We start from the raw sequence: 22,338 nt of genomic DNA, 5'->3' as shown, positions 1-22,338 counted from the left end.
GCCAATTGCTGCCTGCAAACTAGAAGAGTTCACTGAAGCACATCTGACATAATCATGCCACTAAAAAGTCTTCACAAACATCAGATTTTGAAAGCTGATTTAGCATATGCAAATGAATATACTGCATGTAATGAAGATTCATATTTAAATTTCCGTAGGTACTGTTAAGTAGTCCTGAATCCTAGTTGTCCGTTTACTTCACTCAGAAAAAAAGAAATGCTGAAAATTAACAAACTGTTAAAAGCTCACATCTTCATAAAATTACAAAGACTGTGCGCATATTTAATTTAAAATTTTTTTCAGCCTCCACTAACTTTCTCAATTATCAGAAACATTGATTCAAAAACAGGAAAAGGACTGGAACTTTCTAGAAACTTATTACTTAGAGCTTAGGAACTACTATTGGAGAGAAATTCAGTATCATGCCCCAGTTTTAGTTGTTTTAACTAATTTATTTAAAATCTTTGCCATTTTTCTAATTCACACTTACCTAGCAAAAATTGAAAATAATCAAACTAGTATGAAAAAAAACCTATAACACACAGGACATGGATTTCTAAAGTACTGCATTTATAATTGCCTTTGCTATCCATACAGTGATAAGGCTCATTTAGGCTCTTCCTTCAGCTGGTACACTCAAGATTCTCTGTTCCACATAGATTCTTCTCTGTATAGTAAGGTCACACCTTCCCATATTTTAAAGATCTTGGCTAATCTCTGTCTTCTGCCTACCTTTATATTTTTGTCCAAACACTGCAACCATATATGTTTTTTGTGAGGTTGACTCCACTGGAAAATTTTGCTAACGCAAAAAACCTTCTGCAATATTCATTGGTAGATGGGTATCCTGGTCTGGCAAGGAAAGGGTTAGTTTTTGCAGTAGCCTGGAGGGGGCATGGATGGAACCCAGACGTTATTCTGTACCACCTCACATCATTGCTATGCCATGGGGAGGGGACTCTCCTGCAGGGAGAAGGGGTCTCTTCTGGTCAGGGCACCATGGCTGCCATGGGGTCAGGTCCAGCTCCATAGTGAACATTTTACATGTAAATCATAATACTACTGCTGTTATTCTATATTAAAAAAACAAAACAAAACAAAACTAAAACCAGCTGTTACTTCTTTTGCCTATCACTACTCAATTTCTTCAATAAAATGTTATATTTTTTCACATACATCTATTCATATTAATGTTTCCTTATTGCTAAAATTAAGAGGAGGTATCTCATTTTAGAGTGTCCCTCTCAAATTATCTTAAACCAAGACAATAATAAGTAAATCAGCTACTGTAGTTATGATATTTTATGAAAGTCCCTTTGCTAGGATTTTCTTCTCCTGAGAAGCTGAGAGGGCCTCAGCTTCAAGTATAAACAATTTGTTATCTGCTGCTGTGGAATGCAGCAGGTGCTTCCTTGATTGGTCGATGTGGGATGTTTCTACTTAGTGACCAATCCAGGAGGCAGCAGCTCTCGGACTCTCTGGGAGTCACAGAACTTTGTTAGTCATTCCATTCTATTCCTGTCTCACCTTCTGATGAATCTTTTCTCTCTGTTCTTTTTAGTATAGTTTTAGTGTGGTCTTTTTTAATATAATATATATCATAATATAATAAACCAGCCTTCTGAAACAGAGTCAAGATTTCTCTTTCCCTTCACCCTTGTCATAACTACCCTGAAAACCACTGCATCAAGCTACATATCTGCTTTTCATTAAAACAAAACTGTTCCAAAATAAAACTTTCTTATATATACTTATAAACACTGATGACAATGTCATTTCACTCAAATCTGTTCCAAGGGGGTCTATTAGCAAGAACCTGCATTACTCCTCACCTTCAAGGGCAGATTGTAAATTTCAAGGACCCCAAAAGGCCATTGGTGTGCTTCTGGGAGAGCTGCTGTGGAGATAGAGGAAGTCAAACAGCTGAATACCTTGCCTGGTGTCTCAGAGGACCCTTCTGCTGTGGGACTGCTGTGGGTCGAAGAACAGCGAGTACCAATCACTAGCACAGCAGTGCACCATTGATAATACCATGCCAGCTGGGACTCTGTGAACCCAGCCATGAGATGGGTTCTGGAGAACCACGGAGTGGCCAGCAAGACTCACTCACCCTTTAGTAGTCCCCTATGGCCAGTGTGTAAATACAGTGGAGACTGACAAGTGGATTATCATGGCCTGAAAAAAGTCACACCATCGCTGAGCACTGCTGTGCAAGGTGCGCTGGAACTTCTGTATGAGCTGGAGTCCAAGGCAGCAAAGTGGTGCCACAACTGACACTGCAAATATGTTTTTCTCCATGTGTTTAGCCATGAGTGCAGGCCACAGTTTGCTGCCATCTAGAAGGACACAAAGTACACCCAGAACTGGATGTGCAAGGGGTGGAAACCCGAGCCCACTATTTGCCTTGGACTGATCCAGACTGCACTGGAAAAGGGTGAGGCTCCAGAACACGTACATTGATGACATCACCACACTGCTGGGGAACACAATAGAGAAAGTTTGTGAGAAAGGGAGAACATAATCCAAATCCTTCTGAAGGCTGCTTTTGCTGTGAAGAAAAGTAAGGTCAAAGGAACTGTCCAGGAAATTCCTTTTTTTGGGAGTAAAATGGCAAGATGGACACCATTGGATTCCAATGGACATGGTCTACCAAGAAGCAGCTATGTCCCTACCAACCATCAAGAAGGAAACAGAGACTTTCTTAGATGCTGTGGGTTTTTGGAGGATGCATATTGCAGATTACAGTCAGATTGTGAGTCCTCTCTAGCATGTGATCTGAAGGAAGGATGATATTAAGTGGTGTCCCGAATGACAAGCTTTTGAACAAATCAAACAGGAGACTTTTCATGCAGTAGCTCTGCAGGCAGTCAGAACAGGATGTGAAAAATGTGGTCTACACTACAGTCAGGGAGAATGGTCCTTCCTGGAATCTCTGGAACAGTACCGGAGGAGACTGAAGGATGAACCCTGGGGTTCTAGAGTTGGGGATACAAAGGATCTGAGGCCCACTACATTACAACTGAAAAAGATCCTGGCAGCTTATGAAGAGGCTTAAGCTGCTTCCCAAGTGATGGGCACCAAAACACAGCTCCTCCTGGCACCCTGACTGCCAGTGCTGGGCTGTATGTTCAAAGGGAAAGTCCCTGCCACACATCATGCCGCCAGTACTATGTGGAGTAATTGGGTAGCCCTGATCACACAGAAAGCTTAAACAGCAAATGCCAGCTGCTCAGGGATCTTGGAATTCATCATGACTCAGCCTGAAGGCAAAAAAATGTGGATTATCATCAGAAGAAGAGGAGGAAGTTACACATGCTGATGAGGCCCCATCATATAATCAGCTACCAGAAAATGAAAAAGAAATATGATCTCTTCACTGATGGTTCCTAGTGTATGGCTGGGCTACACTGAAAACAGAAAGCAGCTGTACAGGGTTCTGCATAGTGAGTCACAGAAGCTATGGAGGGACAAGGTGCATCAAGTCAGGTCGCAGAGCTGAAAGCCATCCAGCTGGCTCTAGATGTCGCTGAATGAGAGAAATGGCCAGTGCTGCACCTTTGCACTGACTTGTGGATGGCAGCAAATGCACTGCAGGGGTGGTTGGACCAATGGGAAAAGACCAACTGGCAGGATAGAGGTAAACCCATCTGGGCTGAAGAATTGTGGCAAGACATCACCACTCAGGTAGAGAAGCTGGCTGGAAAAGTATTTCAAGTATGCAGTACGTCCACGCAGGAGTCAGGCTACTGAAGAGTGTTTCAAGAATGGACAGGTGGATTGGGCTACCAAGATTAAACTGTCTCAGGTGGATCTGGACTGGCAGCATAAGGGTGAATTATTTCTGGTTGGTGGGCCCATGATGCCTCAGGCCAGCAGGGAAGAGATGTAACAATACAGATGGGCTCATGGCTTAACTATGGGGTGGATTTAACGATGGACACTATTTCCCAGGTGATCAATAACTATGAAACATGAGCTGTGATCAAGCACGCCAAGCAGGTACAGCCCCTGTGGTGTGGTGGATGATGGTCGAAATACAAATAGCAGAAGGTTTGGCAGGTTAATTAATTACATTGCCCTCATCCTAACCCTGTGCCTCACACCACTGCCTGGAACACCAACTTGTGCCTCAGAAAGCAAGTCCTGTGGCAACATGGCACACCAGAAAAAACTGAGTTGCATTGATGTGAAGATGATTTTTTGCCTTTTCTTTTATATACCTTTAATAATAACTTTCATGTATCCTCAGTATTTTTAGCATGCATATTTGTAATTCCTTATGTCTGATAACTTCACATACTCCTAGTATTTTGTTAGGCCAGGAGACCAAACATCCTAGAGGCTTCATAGTAGGAGGCTGAAAAACCCTACACTATCTTGGGAAACTAAGGTCTTCTCTAGAACATATCCTGTAAACTAGAAATTTGGCCCATCCAGTGGGGAATTCCTAGAATGGGGGAATATGACGCCATTTATCCAGGCCTCCCATTGGAGCATCTTTGTTAGGTATGCTAATTTGTAAGGTCTATAAACTGTATACGCTATCTATCGTGTGTGTGCTTTGCAGCACATCCCACCTTGATGAAATAGTGCACCACAGCATTCTTATTAAGGTATCGAGGTAAAATCCCTTTATCCCTTAACAGTGTCTGGCTCTCAATTTTTTAAGACCAGGAAAAGGCATCAGTACAATGGGACTGGTTTCAAAAATAGCCCCAATAGACCTCATGGCCAGAGAGCACAGTATTGAGTGGGTATCATGTTCCCTGTCATGCACCAGCCTCTGGGAAAGCTGAATGATACAACGGACTATTAAAACCACGCTGAAAACAATGGGTGGTGGAAACTTCAAACACTGGGATTTACATTTATTTGAAGACTACCTGGTTAGTTAACACTACAGGCTCCAGTTTAGCTGGCCCTGCCCAGCCAAAACCTCCATATACAATGGAAGGGACAGAGTTCCATTGTGCATATGAGGAATCTGTTAGGGGCGACAGTTTGGATTAGCTGGCCTCCATCAAAGCCATCAGTGGGACCATTTTGTTGAAGAAACTGAGTGCATTTCATGGGTAATACAGACGGATGGGGAAATTTGATGTGTACCTCAAGGAGAGGTGCAAATATTTTTCTAAATATTCTAAATTTTCTAAATATTTAAATTCTAAATATTTTTTGTGACATTGACTCTACTGTAAAATTTTGCTAAAGCAAAAAGCCTTCTGCAATGTAGATGGGGGCCCTGATTCTGGCCAGGACAGGGTTCATTTCCATTTCCACAGCAGCCAGAGAGGGGCATCGCTAGGACCCCGAGGTTACTCTGTACCTCCCTGTTATTTTCCACAAACAGGGAAGGGCTCACTTCTGGAGCAAGGGAGCCTGGCTGCATGGATCAGACCTTTATGGTGAGCCTTTTGCATGGAAATCACTCTTTTGCTTTTGTACACTCTTGCTATTAATATTTTTGTTGTTTCTGCTAATTTTCTTACCTCATTGCTGTTTCCAGCAAATTGCTCTGATGTCAACCCATCATATTTACATTTTGTGCTCTCAATGCTCTCCATCCTGTCACAGGGGAAGAGAGGGAGGGGGAAGGAAGGAAGCAGCACACGGCTCAGAGTGCCTCAGTGGAACCACTGAATTGGAGAGTATCACTCCTAAACCACCAAAATGGGGCATAACTTGCAGAGAAACAGCACTATCAAAGGAGATCATACAAAACAGAAATTAACTGCTCTCAAAAATAAGGACTGGAGAGATATTTGAATTAGATGCTTTCATTCTCCCTCTGAAACAGGAGTTTTAGTGAGCCTTTTTGCTACCTCCATGGAAGTTCACCCTTATTTGGCTGTAATACAAGACACTGAAACAATTCAATTCACACATGCTCCACAGACACCTGTTAAGTATTTGGTATCTCATCTCTAAACAGAAAAATCTCTTCAACAGGCCAAGCCAAGCAGGCATGCCATAAACGCAAATATTTGTGAATCCAACAATATGTTACATCACTATAAATTTATTTTGTTGATTCAGTAAGAGTTCTTCTAAACACTAAATAACTAATGGCAAATACATTATAAGAAGTCGAGGTACACAAGCAATTTTGCTTGATCCATAGTATGAAGCATGAACTTTATATTATATTAAAGCAGTGCTAGCCAGAGAAAATTTGGAATGTTCAACGATAAACTGCAAAGAAACTGAAACTAGGAGTGTAAGGATTTCTACTAACAATCTGCACATTTTATTTGAAACTTGATCCTGAAGCCCTTATTCACAAGATCAGACCTATTGAGTTTATTCACATGAGCTTTGGCTGCAAGATTGGACCTTAAGTACTATCAGGTGCACGTGCAGCCTATCATCAGATTTTGGGTTATTCATGTAAGAAGCTACCCTTTCAAATGCAGACTACTTAATGCTTCCTTCTCCATTAACTTACATGTCCTCTTCTGCTGCTCTATGCTTTCATTTGTGCTATGTAAATAGCCTCTCAGTCATCAAAACAAATAATGATCTTTGCAACCAAGAAGAAAATTAGTAGCAGGTGAACACTTATTTTTTAAATCATGTTGAGACCAAGCTGTTCTTTAACTTAAAGGAGATCTGGAAATAAAAATCCGATTTTACTCTTAGCCATCTGAATTATGGGTTGTCAAGGTCATAATTTTACATACTTATCCCACACACACTACTCAAATATTAACCTTGATGGCAATCTACTTTGTGATGAGCTGGATCTTACACTTGTGAACATACTTTAAAGCGGTTTATTTAGTGGAATAAGACTTCTCTGATGACATAAAATTAACTGTATCTTATCATACATGACACCAGGAATTTCTGATTTAAGTGTTCCATTTCTTTGTTTTACATATCTGTTCTACATAAATACAAAATATTATACTATGGTGACTGCAAAAAAAAATCTAAATTCTTTTGCTACCTGCTTACAGACTTTTGCATGTCAGAAAGGCTGCAATTACAAGACATGGCATTAAATTGAATAGGATAACAGCAGAGATATTTATGTCATGGTCTACATTATAATCTACATATTTACAAATCCTCTTTGAATTTTCCAAGACATTGGTAGAGAAGCAAACTGTCAGTACAGGTAAAAGTCTCTTAATCAGTGAAGGCATTCCCAAAAATATTAATGCCAGTGTTCAATGGCCTCCAAGTAATCAACAAATTATAACTGCCTTTAGGTTGTAAGATACATGCAAAGTAACAGACAATATCCACCTTCTGGTGCTACGGATACTCTGGATACTCTATGAGTATGAAAGTAGAAAGTAAACAAAAGCCTGCAACAACTAAACTGTTGTCACAAATTTTTTTCCCAGTCATACTTCAAACTTGCCACATAGATTAATCATCAGTTTGAAGCAGCTGCAACACTCTGTTCTATGCACTTCTGCTGCCATTTTAATTTTTAAAAAGCAAATGGAGAGGCTCTCCACAAAATTCAATGCCACAATAGCAATGACTGAACCAGAATCACAAAATTATTAACAGTTCACTAAATTGTCTATTAACAACACGTATCAAAAGGCTGCAGAAAAAAAATTGTGTGCCTGAAGTAACTGTTCAGTGAATGAAGAATAAAAAGATCTAAGGAGAGGAGATGTAGGCGAACTATTTTGATTTTTGAAGAACAAATTCCCACACAATCAGAAAAATGGCAGAACATCATAGACAGTGTATTCATTACTTGTATCAGCAAAAAAAAAAAAAAAAAAAAAGAAGCATGGATAACTAAATTGAAATTTATTAATGCTTCAGGAAAGAGAGAATGATGCTGGTATTATAAGGCCAGGGAGTACACAAAAGACCCAAACACTCCACAACACACACACTTTTTTTTTTTTCTTTTAAAATATATATACGTACATGTGCAGTAAAAAAAGTTGTCGTGTGCAGGATTATCCTTTAAAAATCCTGGGTATCCTTTGAAGATTAAAAAAACAGCATGCAATGATGCAATGACTGAGCTAACAATGGAAACTCTGAATACATAAAACAATTTTGTTCAGTGATACAAATACAGCTACTTCATCATCTCACTGGATGACAAGCTACATAACTGAACCCTAAACGCACATTAAAGAACTCCTACAACCAAAGGATGATGTTTCAAAGCAAAGGCCTAAGGCCAGATTTTACTACATCACTTTACATATCATTTGAGTGACTGCTTCTTAAGCTACCACAGTTTGCTAAACACATCTTCACCTTAGACTACAAAACAGCTTATCAGAGGGTGATATACCACTCCAGTATTATTCAACGTTTGCATCGGTGACCCACTAATTTATGGCACAAAACGAGATTTTAGTTATGTGAATAAGTGCCAAGGATCAGCACCTCCTCTGTTCCCAAATAATTACATCACATCCAGACAATGGAACATCTATAAATTTGTGGCTTGTTAGAACAATTATGTGGTACTGAGCACCTAGTAGAAAAAGACTGAAACACAGATGAGGGATTTTTTTCTCTAAAAACACAAAACAGACAACTTAGAACAATTCCCTGCCAGATATATGTCCTTAAGCCTTCCTTGTCCTTTACCTACCAATACAAAAAAAAAAAAAGTGCATTTTCAAAGATCATTCAAACGGGAACTTGGACAATGACTATAACTAAGGCAAAATGCACTACACAGATCACAGATATAAGATCCTCGGTCCCAAAACAAGTACACCAAAAAAATTAGAAAGTTTTTCATACTACTGTGGGTTGAAGATATTTTCACAAGCTTTTCAGATGCACAGAATGTGAAATCTGCTGTATATTTCCAAATATGCATAGGGAAGTATGGTGGTACAGGAAGCCCATACTGATCTTTAGAGTCACATCTTGTCCAACTCGCTTATTTGGAAAATGGGAATATTTGAACAATGCAGACACACAAAAACATCCATACACACAGGCCATGCAACAGTATTTCCTCTAAGAAGAAATGTGTATCAAGACACAGCACTACCCCTTTTTTTGGAAAAGTATATGAAGTGAAAAGATCTAAGAAGCACCTGCAGTAGCCCCACTCAGTTTCTACTCCCTGCCACCGTTCTTGCCAAGAATGAGGAGGAGAAGGTAAAAAGCAAGCTTCATCAATCCCTGGTAACAAAGCTCTGGCAGGACAAACAGCTGCGCAGCTCCAGCAGAGAGCCAGGGCTGACACACAAATGAAACAGTGGCTGAGCAAGCAAGCACAGAGCACCACCAGAGGGGCTGGAGCACCTCTCCTATGAACACAGGCTGAGTGAGTTTGGGTTGCTCAACCCAGAGAACAAACATCTCCAGGGAGACATTACAGCAGCTTCCAGTAAAGGGGCTACAAGGGAAGTGGAGAGGGACTACTGACAAGAACATGGAGTGACAGAACAAAAGGCAATAGCTTCAAACCTAGCAAAAGTGGGTAGGTTTAGATTAGACATCAGGAAGAAATTCTTGACTGTGAGGGTGGTGAGGTACTGGAAGACTTTACCCAGAGAAGCTGGGGATGCCCCATCCCTGTCAGCCTTCAAGGTCAGGGCTTCAAGTAACCTCATGTAGTAGAAGGTGTCCCTGCCTATGGCAGGGGGTTGGAATTAGATGACATGCAAGGCCCCTTTCAACCCAAATCCATTCCAGGACTGTATGCATAAGGCACTTTTCTTCCTAAGGCACCATTATGCCTAAACAAGCCCTGTTTTCCTGCAGATGGCTATACATCTGCCTGCTGATGTAAAGAAGTGAATTGATTTCTTCTTGTGTGCACAGCTTGTATGCACAGTTTTTACTTTACCTATTAAACTGTAACTCAGCCTGTGAATTTTTCATTTTTACCCCTCTCATTCTCTCCCCTATTCCACAGTGAGGAGTGAGCAGGTAGCTATGGGGGGCAGAACTGCCTAGGAAGTACCAGTAGCATCCAAATATGTAATACACCAACAGGTATCTAACCAATTCATCTTCAGATTTCTGTTTTATGTAGTGGTTCTGGTACCTCCTGGTAACATGAGAAAATTAACCAATGCATTTATCTTCAGCCAAAAAGAAAATTGTCACAGCTTTGTAATCCATAAGGTGACTAAGGTTAAAGAAAATACTGCACTGTATAATCTGACTTATGTAGGTAGATGATATTCTATTATGAAGATATACTAAAGTCAAACAGTAATCTAAATCACACCCTAAGCTATATAGCAAACAACAGAAATTACTGTTAGAGCATTAATATGCAGTAAATCCTGAAATAGCTTATATTAAATGACTGGAACCACACTAAAACTTTATTATTGTATGCAAAAATATCACATCTACAAAGAAACAGAACAAAACCCATAGCACATGAACACACACACATACACATATATACATACCCATATGTACATCCACATACATACCTATATATATATATACACATACAAACACACATTAAATGTGCGCATGCATTTGAATGCTACACACAGAGATATATATACATGCATGCACACACACACAAATTATGTACCTCTCCAAGGGCTTCATAGCGCTTTTGGTTCCATCTATGCAAATCTTCACGATAATTAAAAACAAATGGCTCCCCAGTTTTAATGTGTCTTAATTGCCCTTCTGTAAAAGAAACAAAATCATTACAGTTAATATACTTCTTCATTAAAAGTAAGACATACTCAATTGCTGACAATTTTAAAATAAGTCTACATCTAAAACTCAAGCTATTACGAATTCCTCCTCATTTTTGGTTATAGGCTTTTTAACAGAAAACAATTGTAGCATAAAAAAATTGCACTCCCATTTTTTTGTATATACTGCTAGATTAAACTAAACAGAAATTATGACAGTGAAATTGCACACAGATATCAAATGCCAGAGTACTTCACAAGACATATTTACACCTCAACTGCCATGAATTAACAGTGAAATGTAAACATTTGCAGTTAATATTTGATCTGCAGGTGACTGAACTGTTGCTACAAATCCTCTACTTCAAAACTAACTGCATTGTAAAGGAATGCAAATACAAAAGGGGCTGGAAGTAAGGGAAAGATTTATCCTCAAGCCTAACAACTCTCTAAGCTAATCTGAAAAGAACCATGTCCACAGTTAGGGAAAATATCTTAACTCCAAAGTGAAATCAAGCAAGACCTCCTAGATTCAGGGTACACTGAGATTACAAAAGTAGAATAAAGCAGAATGCTTGTTCAGAGCAAAACCACATGCTACTTTTGCTCTCATTGTAACTTCCTGTAGTTGGCCTTGTTTATAGACAAAGTTAACTGCAAATCCAACCACTTGTGAAGACATGGACTGTCTTAAAACAATGATAATAATAAAATGGCAACCAGTAGGAAGCCAAATACAAGAACAAATATTTTACCAAAAATGTTTCAGCCTATGAAACAAAACACAAGTTATGATCTCAGAGCATTAGAAAACTGCAGTGTATCAGTCAAACATAAAAGTAGTGATACGTGCAAGTGAACTTTGAATGCTGAAACAAAGGTTCCTCCATAATGTTTCCTCTTGAATAGAAAAAAATAACTTGGTTCATGTATTTACAGAACTTTTACACTTTGACTCCTGATGCTTTAAATAAAATATTTAAGATCTGATGTGCTTATCTGCTGATTTAACTTTTATCCAGACCTGCCTTACCTCATGTACTAGATACCACAGAAGTATTTCTCCACAGTTTCCTATCCCTGTGTTGGGTTCAAACATCCTCCTTCTTACATTTTTCATAATAACTTTACTTTCAGCTGCTCCTTCTCAGCTACATACTCTTCAAATATGCCCTTCAACAGTACATGAACTGGCTCTCGCCACAAGTAACAAATATCTGCTATATTTTCCCTTTGACTTTCTGGAACCCCTGCCTTATTCAGATTTAAATAATCTAACCAAAAAATTCTGTACTTTTCCACCATAAAAAGGAGCATGATTAAGACATTAAAATACAAGACTAAACATTTGAATTAAATGTACAAAAGTAAAATGGTGACTTTTTTGCTTGGTTGACCCTCAGCTTATGTAATAGGTTTTCCTCCATTCTATGGAAATCACTCAGGCTGTGAGGTTTAGTAATGGAATATTCAGTAACATAATTCATTCCCCAAAATTCAAATTTCAGCCCTTTTTATCAGCCACGTATGAACTATTAACTCTGAAGTCAGTAAGGAAGACAGTAGACACTGTGCAGATCTAAAAATAAGGAGCTGAAAAGTGACAGAGCTGAACTCCTTCCATCAAAGAAAGAGCATCACTTTCATGACATTTTTAGTCTCTAAGTACCTACCTGTGAAAGCCATCAGGGTATTAAAAAGCTAAGTGTTGCATAAATTACTATAATTTAAAGGAAAGCTCGGGGTTCTTTTTCCTTTAAAAGTGTAAGATGAAAAACAGGCAGATTTAGAAACTAAAGTTCCTCTGTTCACAGAGCCGGCACTGCAAAGAAGTAAAATTGTAAACATTCCCATTTGTTCTACAGGTTTTAAACAATCTTGAAAGAGACACTTCCTGCAGTCAGGTATTACTTTAGCTCAGAAGCTCATTTCTCACCTGGATTTTAAAATGCATGCACTGGAAATTATAAATACTAAGTCATTTAACACAGAGATTGAGCTAGCTGAAAGTACTTGCTTGCAGTCGTCACACACTTGGCTGCAATGCAAAATTATGTTCCACACGAGAAGAGACAGTCTATCACATTGCTTATTCTCCTATCAACATACATAGGTGTTTTCCTATTGGTATTAATGGAATAGCTGGGACAAATTATTAACCAAAAAACAACTTCTTCTGTAGACATAAAAATTAATCAGGAAATAAAACACTCCTTAAATGAGTGACCAGTCTTTAATTCTGATTTTTAAATGCTACAGAAATTACTTTCAGGATTCTTATATCAACAACAGTTTTGTAACAGAAAACAGGAAGTCATAAAGTAGGTCCAGTACAACTCCACAACATTGTACGAAATGAGGGATTTTTGTGATAATTGTATGAAATAAAAAACACGTCTCAGATTTACAAGTCTATAAGCACTGAAGTTTAAAATTTCAATCCTAACAGGAAAGTATGAAATTTTAATAGGGACTTATAAGGTATAATTCAACTTCTGAAAACCGCTCAACATTATTCTACATATGGTCTTTACAAACCATGTATGACTTACTTTCATTAAAAATGTACTCAAATCCTTCCAACGTATCAGGAAATTCAAGTGGTGGCTCATCTTTTTTCATTAGTTCATCCAAGTCTATTCTAGACAATAAATCTAAAAAAGGAAAACAAAAAAATACATAATGCATGCTGTGTCTTTTATTTCCTTTGTAACAGTAAAATAATGTGTTTCCTGATATTTGTAGATCTTGCAGGCAGAAGAATATCCCAGTACTACTAAACACAGGACACTGTTATGGGAAATCCTGTTGAAGTTCAAATGCTGGACTTCACTGCCTGTATACATACTCATTTATTTACTTATTTATTTACCTACCTATTTATCTTTATGTTAATCTAAAAATGTCCAGAGAAAGAGAAGTCACCAAAGACATAGCAAGTAGTTTCAATGATTCATTACCTCAATGTTAGAAAATAAGTCTCTGAGGTATGGTTTTCATATAAAGTTTTCTAACTTCAGTTTCAAATAATTGATAGCGTCTTGATTGCCTTCTTGAGGAGTTCAGATTACCTGAGCACATCATCTCACTGGCATTTACCAGATGTGTGACCACACCAAACCTCAGCCCCTCCTTTGATACCCAGACTGTTAGGCCTGAATCCTTTGCTCAACCACCCCCTTTAATAGTTCTCAAGGTAGAGAAACTCCCATCCACTTCACAGCAAGCCAAGGCATACACATCCTTTTCAGATTAAGACTGTATGGCCTGGTACACCCTACATACAGTCACTAATGCAAGTACACTAAAATTAGCATCATCTACATTCTTTACTCTAGATTTAAGGATTTACATTTAACCAGAGGCAAATTTATGGGGACATGTTTACATTTACATGTAACTACCAAACAATTACTGCATACACAGGTAATAGTGTACAATGATCTCTCCTCATTGCATATCACTCACACAACGCTGTGCTATGCTTCTAACATGTTTTCTGGTTATTAATTAAAAAAGAAATCAAGACACAATTCAGCAGGATTTCACCAAAATATACTTCCCTGCTTCTTCATTAGATTAAATTGAAGACCACAAAAACATTCTGTTCCGGAGTGCTAAACTGACTTTGAACTGTAACTATTCCATAAATCAAGACACTGTGTGTTACAAGGAAATACATTAAGTGTTCTAAGTATATGGATTTTTACCTTTATCATTATCCAATGCTGTAGCTCAAAAAAAAAAAAACTGTTTGAAAAGACTAATTTTCTTTAAGTTTCATTGGCATTAATTATGTTTCCGTCTTTGTATTATTTAAAACAATTATTTTTATATTTTGTACCACTATTTTTGCATGGTCTTGTTGCCAGTAGGCTACCCACATTACCTAAGCTTAGGATTGACACATTTAACACTTTGAAATTTCTACTGTTTAAAATGTACTGAAAATTATCTTCAACATTCTTGAGAACTCCTTGACCTGCACTTCTACAACTCTTCAAGTTCACTTTACATTTATTCCAGCATCCACAATTGTCGCCAACTCTTCCTTCTGAGTGATTCCACTGGGCAAAGCTGGAGGACCAAACGCCATCTGGTACAGTTGCTAAAATTCAACATCTTTCCAACAAGTACTATGGCTTCTCAGTATCTCTGTAGTATCTAAATGTCTATATAACACCAGATACTGATTGGATGATTCTAAATCTGTCTTTCTCAGCCACAGCTCACTTTTACATCACATCTGTTTAACAGCAAGTCCCATGAAATCCAATTCACGCAAGTAATTACGGGTTTGTTCTTGTGCACTATCCTTTGGAGGTTCTGCGGAAGCTCCTTTGGTTCTCAACCAAATGGTATGGAAAAACAAAAGAATTGTGTCAAAGAAGTCTCCCACAACACGATGTAAAAAATATGTCCTTTCTTCCTTTGTACTTTGACGAAATCAAGGTAGCAACAGTCTTTAGCACATCTTTCTCTCCTTAGTGAAGAGACTCCAATCACACTGCATCCCTAGAATTTAATTTCACTTGAATTTCCATACAATGTGACCATGATCTATTTTGAGATGTATTTACACAGAAGTGTCACTTACTATACAACAAAAAAAATCAATCTCCTGAGTGTCAAGGACCATAGTATATGAAGTATATTATGCTTATTCACAATATGTACAGCTTGTCATGATTTACAGCTTTCATCAGTCACTAAGGAGAACTGCACCTGTTCTGAGCTGAAACCACTGACTGACACGTTCACTTTCTTCTTGTGCAACTTTTCAAATTAACATTATTTAAAGTGTCTTACAACTTTGCGCTTCTTTCCAAATCTGATCTACCATTCTTACCTGAGGTCTTGGACTTTCCAACTCAATTTGAAATAGTTCAACAGAGCTGAAAACTGAGTGAGCTGCAGGACACCTTCTGTTGCTAAATGGAAAATCACTCAATCACATCATTAACACTAATCCTTAAAGATAATTAAAAAAATGCCATGTATAAAATGGGAGTTTTACTTCCAAACCTGAACTATAGCTTCCTCAAAAGATACTAATTGGACAGAATTAGCACAAAGTTTTATAAAAGCACTACATAGATTTTCACCAAATACTTCACAAAAACTCCGTTGCAACTGAAGAAACGTCATCTATCATCACATGTAACGGAACACTGCTTTCTAATGATGCTCGGATAGAAATCCAGGATGCACACTTGAGTGCCAAGCTATGTTATTTTTTCTCCTTTGAAAGAATTTATAATACAACTGTGTGATGCAAGCACTTTAAATCAAGGTTTGGCTAGCTTACTTGTAGGTCTAACCAGCTTCATGCACTCCCAAAGCTGAATGCCACTATCTAAAACATGTCATTTACGTAAATTATTTTTACCCCTAAGTCTTTAGATCTGTTTATTTTTTAAAACATACAAAGGCAACTTTATAAAACCAGTACAGATATCAATGTCCTGAAAGCCTCTTCCCTTTTAGCATTGTAGTCCAATGTATTAACGCTGTAATATGGTTGTATAACTATAAAACAAAAGCATCACACAAATTAAATCAAAACTTCTGAAAACTAAAAAACACAAAAGCCAGTCAACTTTCTAAAAGGACAATTATGAAAATTTTGAAAAGCAATGAATAGTTTATTCTGTCACTCTTTACCATATATCATTTTGTTTTACACCATCTTATGAAAATACTGATAAATGGACACACCATTAGACAATAAGCATTAGCACAGGTGGACTAAGAGTCTCTTCTAGTATTGTAATTCCCAAGCTCTAACTTATAATTATATCATAGTATTTTCCTTTCCTAAACAATAATTTCTGAAATGTCAATATATGCAAAAAGAAAAGGCAAAAAAGACTCATACCCTTCAACGCAGTGGTCTTCTCTTTTTCATCTGGACCTCCTTGCTGGAGCTGAGCCATCATTTACCAAAACTGTAAACAAACTTTGAAACACTGAGGTAAATGTAGATTAATATTCAAAGGACGATCTGAAAAAAAACAAGAGTTGGAAATTAATAAATTTACTGACTTCTCCTTCAACAGCTCTTGTCTGCTACTGTTCACACCACCAAAAAAAATTTCTGATTATTTTAAGCCCAAAGTCTGACCAAGTTTGGTTAAAGATTCAAGTTCACAAGAATGAACAGTACCTCTCCCGAATCCTAAAGGTACTTCTACCTAATCAAAACTACTTATTTTGTGATTCTATGTAGCAGCAGTAAACAATGTTGCACTTTTACAGAAATGCAACAACTGTAAGTCCAAAACAGAAGATACAAAAAAACCAAAAGACAATCAACAGAACTTCCACAATCTTAATGGATTTTCTTCCTCAATTAACTCCACTTTGTTGTCATTACTATAGTATATAGTTTTGTTTTAGTAAAGATACATGAAGCACACAATTTTAAGCCACTGTGATTTCCACAATACATTACTGGTATTGAAATGCAATTATATTGTAAATGTATTAAAATAAAAAGCTACATTTGTTCAGCTACAGAACAAACCTCAGTGTACTCAAGACGAGACTTCACATACAAAATCTATTTCCAAATTTCTCCTTCTGCACAGAAGGCAAACGAGACATTCAAATCCACAAACTCTTTCATCTTGAGTCTGACACCAAGGGAGTGAACTACCAAATCACAATTTCTTCTTCCTTCTCAACAGAAAGACCTCAGTGCATTGAACTCATATTCCCTTAATCTCTTTTTGGTTCTTTGTTTTATCTGTCAGTCATTACCAACTTGTTTTATTTTTCTCCCTCATGTACTTTATCATTGATAAGCTTGTATGAACTCTATTGTAACTTGTCAAAACAGTAACAGGATTCACCAACTGTACTATTGGCCCCCTAACACTTAGACCTGCAAGAAAGAACTCCAAAATGATAAAGTAACAGCACTTCATTCCACAGACAGCAGAAAAAAAAAAATAAACTTAGCTTAATAAAGACTACTTTTCTATTCTACATAGAGAAAACCTATTAAACATTTTCTTGTATATTACAGGAGTAATACAGCAATTTAAGGGGGTGTTAGTTATTAACTAAGGAGAGGGTTTGAAGATTGTTGAGATTTGGTCTTTTAAATTGGGTGTCTAGAAAGTCCAATAACCCATTTTACAAGTTGGAACTATGGCAAACTTTGACACCTTCCTTTGTAATGGCTGCTCAGACAAAGCTGATGAGAAACAGCAATACACTTTACAAGAGTCTTTTAAAGACACAGCTTCAAAGGAGTTGGAAAGAAAAGGTCTGTTTATACCGAGAACTTCAAAAATTATGACATGATTCACTTAAAATGTACATCTTTTGTCCAACCCTCTAGTCACCACTCAAAACAAAAGCAATTACAAAAATAACAGCAAAACCACTGATATTTTTGGAGCATTTTCTAGCCTATAATGTTGTCAATGTAACTATTAATAACAATTATTATTAATATTTTTACTATGTAAATATTTGTGATTCAAATGTTGATTCCCACACATGGATGGTATTAAACATTTTCCTCAGATGCTTCCAAGAAGTCCATTGAAAAAAGACTACCAAATACAAAATTTTGTCCATCTTGTCTATACATTTGCAGCACAAACCCACTATATTCTACGTAGTAGTATATTCTTATAAATTCCAACATATTCTAGTAAAGCATATAGAAAAAAAAAGTAATCTCAGTTAAAATTATTCAAAGTGCTAAACAATGACAATGATAGTGTTTTGTAATAGCCCAGATTAAAATTACACTAGTCATATGAAATTGAGTGATTGTCCCTATACAGCATTTGAAAATTTGTAATTTGGTATAAGTAAGTTAATGCAGTTAACAAAATACATACAGGTCCTCAAATATTTGTTGTTAGCCAAGGGAAGAAACATAAAATCTATCTGAACAGATTTACCTTGGAAAGCAAGACCCCACCCCCTGATCAGATAAATCAATGCAGAGACCAGGAATCTTTGCCATTCTTGTCTCTGCCATGGATACCATTCTTTTTCCTTTATTAGAGAAGACCCTGCCACTGAGTAGATAACAGTTCAACTGCAAAGCTAAAAGCACCAAAATAAATCTGAATTTAGCTTTGAGAGACAGAATTTACAATTCTTTTTGACAAAGTAAAGAACTGTTACAGCAGCCACTAGAGGCAGGACTTGAGGATGGAACAATACACAGTACGTTATGCATGGTTTCTGTGAATACAGGATTTTTTTGAATCCCTCACTGATGCTTGTTTAATTAACTAAGAGAAGAAATTACTTGAGAGAGTTGGATTTCTGTTCTTTGGCAGAGAGGCGCCAAATCCACTAATGATGGTACAAAAATAAACACTGGAAAATTATGAAATTCTGAGTGGTTCCATATAGGAAAAGCAGGAATTGTAGTTTATTGTAGGCATTCATTTCAAACTGCAGTTTATTCTAGGTAATAATTTCAAATCCCAGATCTTCAACTGCATATACTGACCACTTCACATAATTCCTAAATGCCATCAAGTTTCTTGTAATAAATACAGACTTTAAATTAGTTATTGTATTGATATTCTTAAATGTGTTATTCATACAATAACTTAGTCTTTTGAATCAAAACACCTCTGTGTTTTTTTTTATTAGCTACATAAAGCAAGCATACTCTCTAAAGCACAACTATTACTATTTCACGTGAAGAAAGTTACAGCAAATAAGTTTATGAATATTTATTTTTATGTATCTTGCTTATGCATGAAAACTTACATGTTCTGACACAAAGTATCTTATACATATTCTGTGTCTCTTTAACTCCATCCCCTACAATATTTTAAAATATGACACAGAAATATTCTGGTTTCATGGTTTCACATGAGCCAATGAGGCTGCATTTTCATTATACCCCTGCTTATGTAATTACAGAAACTGGTAGACTCAGAAACAAACAGTCAATAAATAATTTTTTTTAAAATGCACACATAAGAGAATATACATATATTTCTTGTTGTTGCCTGTAAAGTGGTATTGGAAGCTTGGACTACAGACCAAGCATAACAGTGATGGCATAACAGTTGTATTTTTTAAATCAAACTGATACCATATGACACCATATCATATCCATACACATGGTACACATACACAGGTTTCAACATACTTAAAATACTCTTCACTGGGCAAATGCAGACAGAAGCGTGACAAAAAACAGAATATGATTTTGCTCTAAATTAGCAATACCTGAAGCTAAGTCAATATTACAAGTACTCCAAATAAAGACTATAAATTACTGTAGCGTTAACAAGAAGACAGAAATAAGAAGAAAACAGACAAATATCTTCAAAAAGCACTAGTCCTTCAGGCTTATCTGGACACAATGCGGAGGTGTTGCACTCCTTCATTAAAATATAATAGAATGAGAGTCCTACTCTTTGTAAACTGACATCCCAAGCAAGCTAGGAACAAGTATGGGTTAGATCTGTATAATGTGGCTGATGACCAACTAAGACGCAATTTTTCTTCAAAGAGATGACTGGATGACAGTTTGCCTTGAGTCCCTAGTCTGCATTGACTCAATAAAGCAAAAAAACCCAATAATTTATCTTAGCAGTATTTTCTCTCTAATTAGATTTTATCTTTTCCCACTTTTAGGGCACTACAGATGGCACCAGTAACAACTGTATCAATTAAGGTTATACTTCACTTTCCCTGACTCAAAAGACCGTATTTTTAAGTGCTTATTGGTGTACCTAACTTCAGCTTTGAATGGCTATTATTTCCAGTCTGCTTCAGACTAAATGGTTTTGAAAATGTCTATATCTAGTATAAGAAGATTCAGGGCCAGCATCATGTGCTCTGTTATGATGTTGTTAATGAGCAGCTACAGCACCTCCATGTTAAAGACAGCATCTCTATATTAGAGATCAGAAATTTAGGATCAAAGGGCCAGCTTAGTAGTATGTGCTTCTTGCCTTTAATTATCCTTTAAGCCTGTCCTGCTCTGCTGAAGTTAATATGGCCTTTCTCATGCATTTAACACAGACTTACTAAGACTTACCAGAACTTCAAGAATATTTACTTAATTGTTTAGAGCCAAGAATATTTATGTAATTGTTTAGAGCACTGCAAAAGGCAGAGGAAAGATGCACACGAAGGGATTATTAAATGCTAGAAGGGCAGAAGTAACCACTTAGAATACAAACAAACTGGCAATGATCCTAAAATCCCTGATCTCAGTAGATCTGTGTACACTACCAAATGGTGGTAGAACTTGCCAATAAAGTACATGACTGCAGTCTGCTCTAAAGTTTGATATAGTAGCACAGCAACCACTTTCCAGTTTTATTTACCCCGTAAGTTCAAACAGTGGATGACTAGGAGCCACGTGCATTAGCAGGATGTGTCAGCAACTCATTACACCAAGCACAGTCAATACAACTCCCTACATTGAGATTTTAATGATTTTGATTTAACTTCCGTGAAATGCTGAAAATTACCTTCATAAGCATATCCACAGTAACACAAGCAAAAAACCATGTCAAAATAACAAAAAAAGAGGCAGCACAACCTCAACATAGCCTCTGTGATGTTGACAATATCATGGTATATCAACCAAACACAAAAATCAAAATTATTATCTGCAGTAGCAACAGCTTTGAGTACTTGTACTGGTTTTCTCTGGGAGAGTCAGTTTTCTTCGTAGTAGCTTGTAGGGTTTGGATTTGTGCTGAAAACAGCATCATTAACACTGCTGAGCAGTGTTCACACAGCATCAAGGGCTTCCCCTGCTTCCATGTGCTGCCCTGCCAGCAGGCAGGCAAGGATGCACACAAGAAGCTGGGAGGGGACACAGCCAGGACAGCTGAGACCAACTAATCACATGATGACACACTCAGCAATAAAAACTTGGAAAAGAAGAAACAGGGAATGTGTGGAACGATGGTGTTTGTCTTCCCAAGTTACCATTACACGCGATGAAGCTGTGCTTTCCTGAGGATGGCTGAGTATTTGCAACTCCTTGTTTTGCTTTGTTGGTGTACACAGGTTTTACTTCTCCTATAAAACTGTCTTTATCTCAATCTATGAGTTTTCTCACTTTTACCCTTCGAGTTCTTTGTCCCATCCACTGTTTGAAGACTGAAGGAGTAGCCAGAGGAAGGACTTGCCCACCTATTGTGGCTAATCCACAACACCACAATACAGTACTTTCTTAAATATGCAAACTATTAATAATTAGGTGTACAGGACCCTACTTCTGTGGAGCTAAACACAGTTAGCTAATGAATCAGGCCATCAGCTCGGGACAGAAAAATTTACCCTGCAGAGAAGGTAGGAGAATGCTGCCCAGAGAATCCTTCTCAGAGAAGAAATTTGCAGGTGACTTGTACCCAACACCTGAAAGATAATCAGTTTGCAGATAACCTCTTTTTGTATATTTCTCATTTCCCAGGCAGGAAATTCAGCCTGGATTCCTGCTTTAAGAAATTCAAAGAACCTTCCTTAGCTTTCCCAGTCTCAGCAGCTGAGATGAATGTACACTGATGACTAAGACATTAATGCCAAGATGCCTTCACCATCACCTTCCTCTAAAAAGTTGCGGGAATTCTTCATAAACAGCAGATGTGAGGGAAAATCTAAGTAATTAATGTTTATAAAGAACTAACATCCCGCAATTGAAGCATCAGGAAAAGCCCATGTAATATGTAATAATGCTATAATTAGTGGGTGATTTCCTTTCCAT

At 37.4% G+C, this 22,338-nt stretch overlaps 1 protein-coding gene across 3 annotated transcripts in view; it reads right to left on the bottom strand.

The window, feature by feature from the left end:
• The window catches only part of FAM172A (family with sequence similarity 172 member A), a 254,744-nt gene that overhangs the window by 217,358 nt on the left and 15,048 nt on the right, over positions 1-22,338 (bottom strand). For all 3 annotated transcript variants that reach the window (XM_038124814.1, XM_038124816.1, XM_038124815.1), the window contains 3 exons: positions 16,498-16,623; positions 13,172-13,273; positions 10,508-10,608 (listed from right to left, as the gene is read on the bottom strand). In XM_038124814.1, coding sequence (XP_037980742.1) covers positions 10,508-10,608; positions 13,172-13,273; positions 16,498-16,558 — 264 coding nt within the window. In that variant the 5' untranslated portion in view covers positions 16,559-16,623. The remainder of the gene's footprint in view (positions 1-10,507; positions 10,609-13,171; positions 13,274-16,497; positions 16,624-22,338) is intronic.

This window comes from Motacilla alba, chromosome Z, assembly GCF_015832195.1.
Source record: "Motacilla alba alba isolate MOTALB_02 chromosome Z, Motacilla_alba_V1.0_pri, whole genome shotgun sequence".
NCBI classification, from domain to species: Eukaryota; Metazoa; Chordata; class Aves; order Passeriformes; family Motacillidae; genus Motacilla; species Motacilla alba.
Note: the sequence above shows the minus strand (reverse complement) of the source record. Positions and strands in the feature narration are given on the sequence as shown.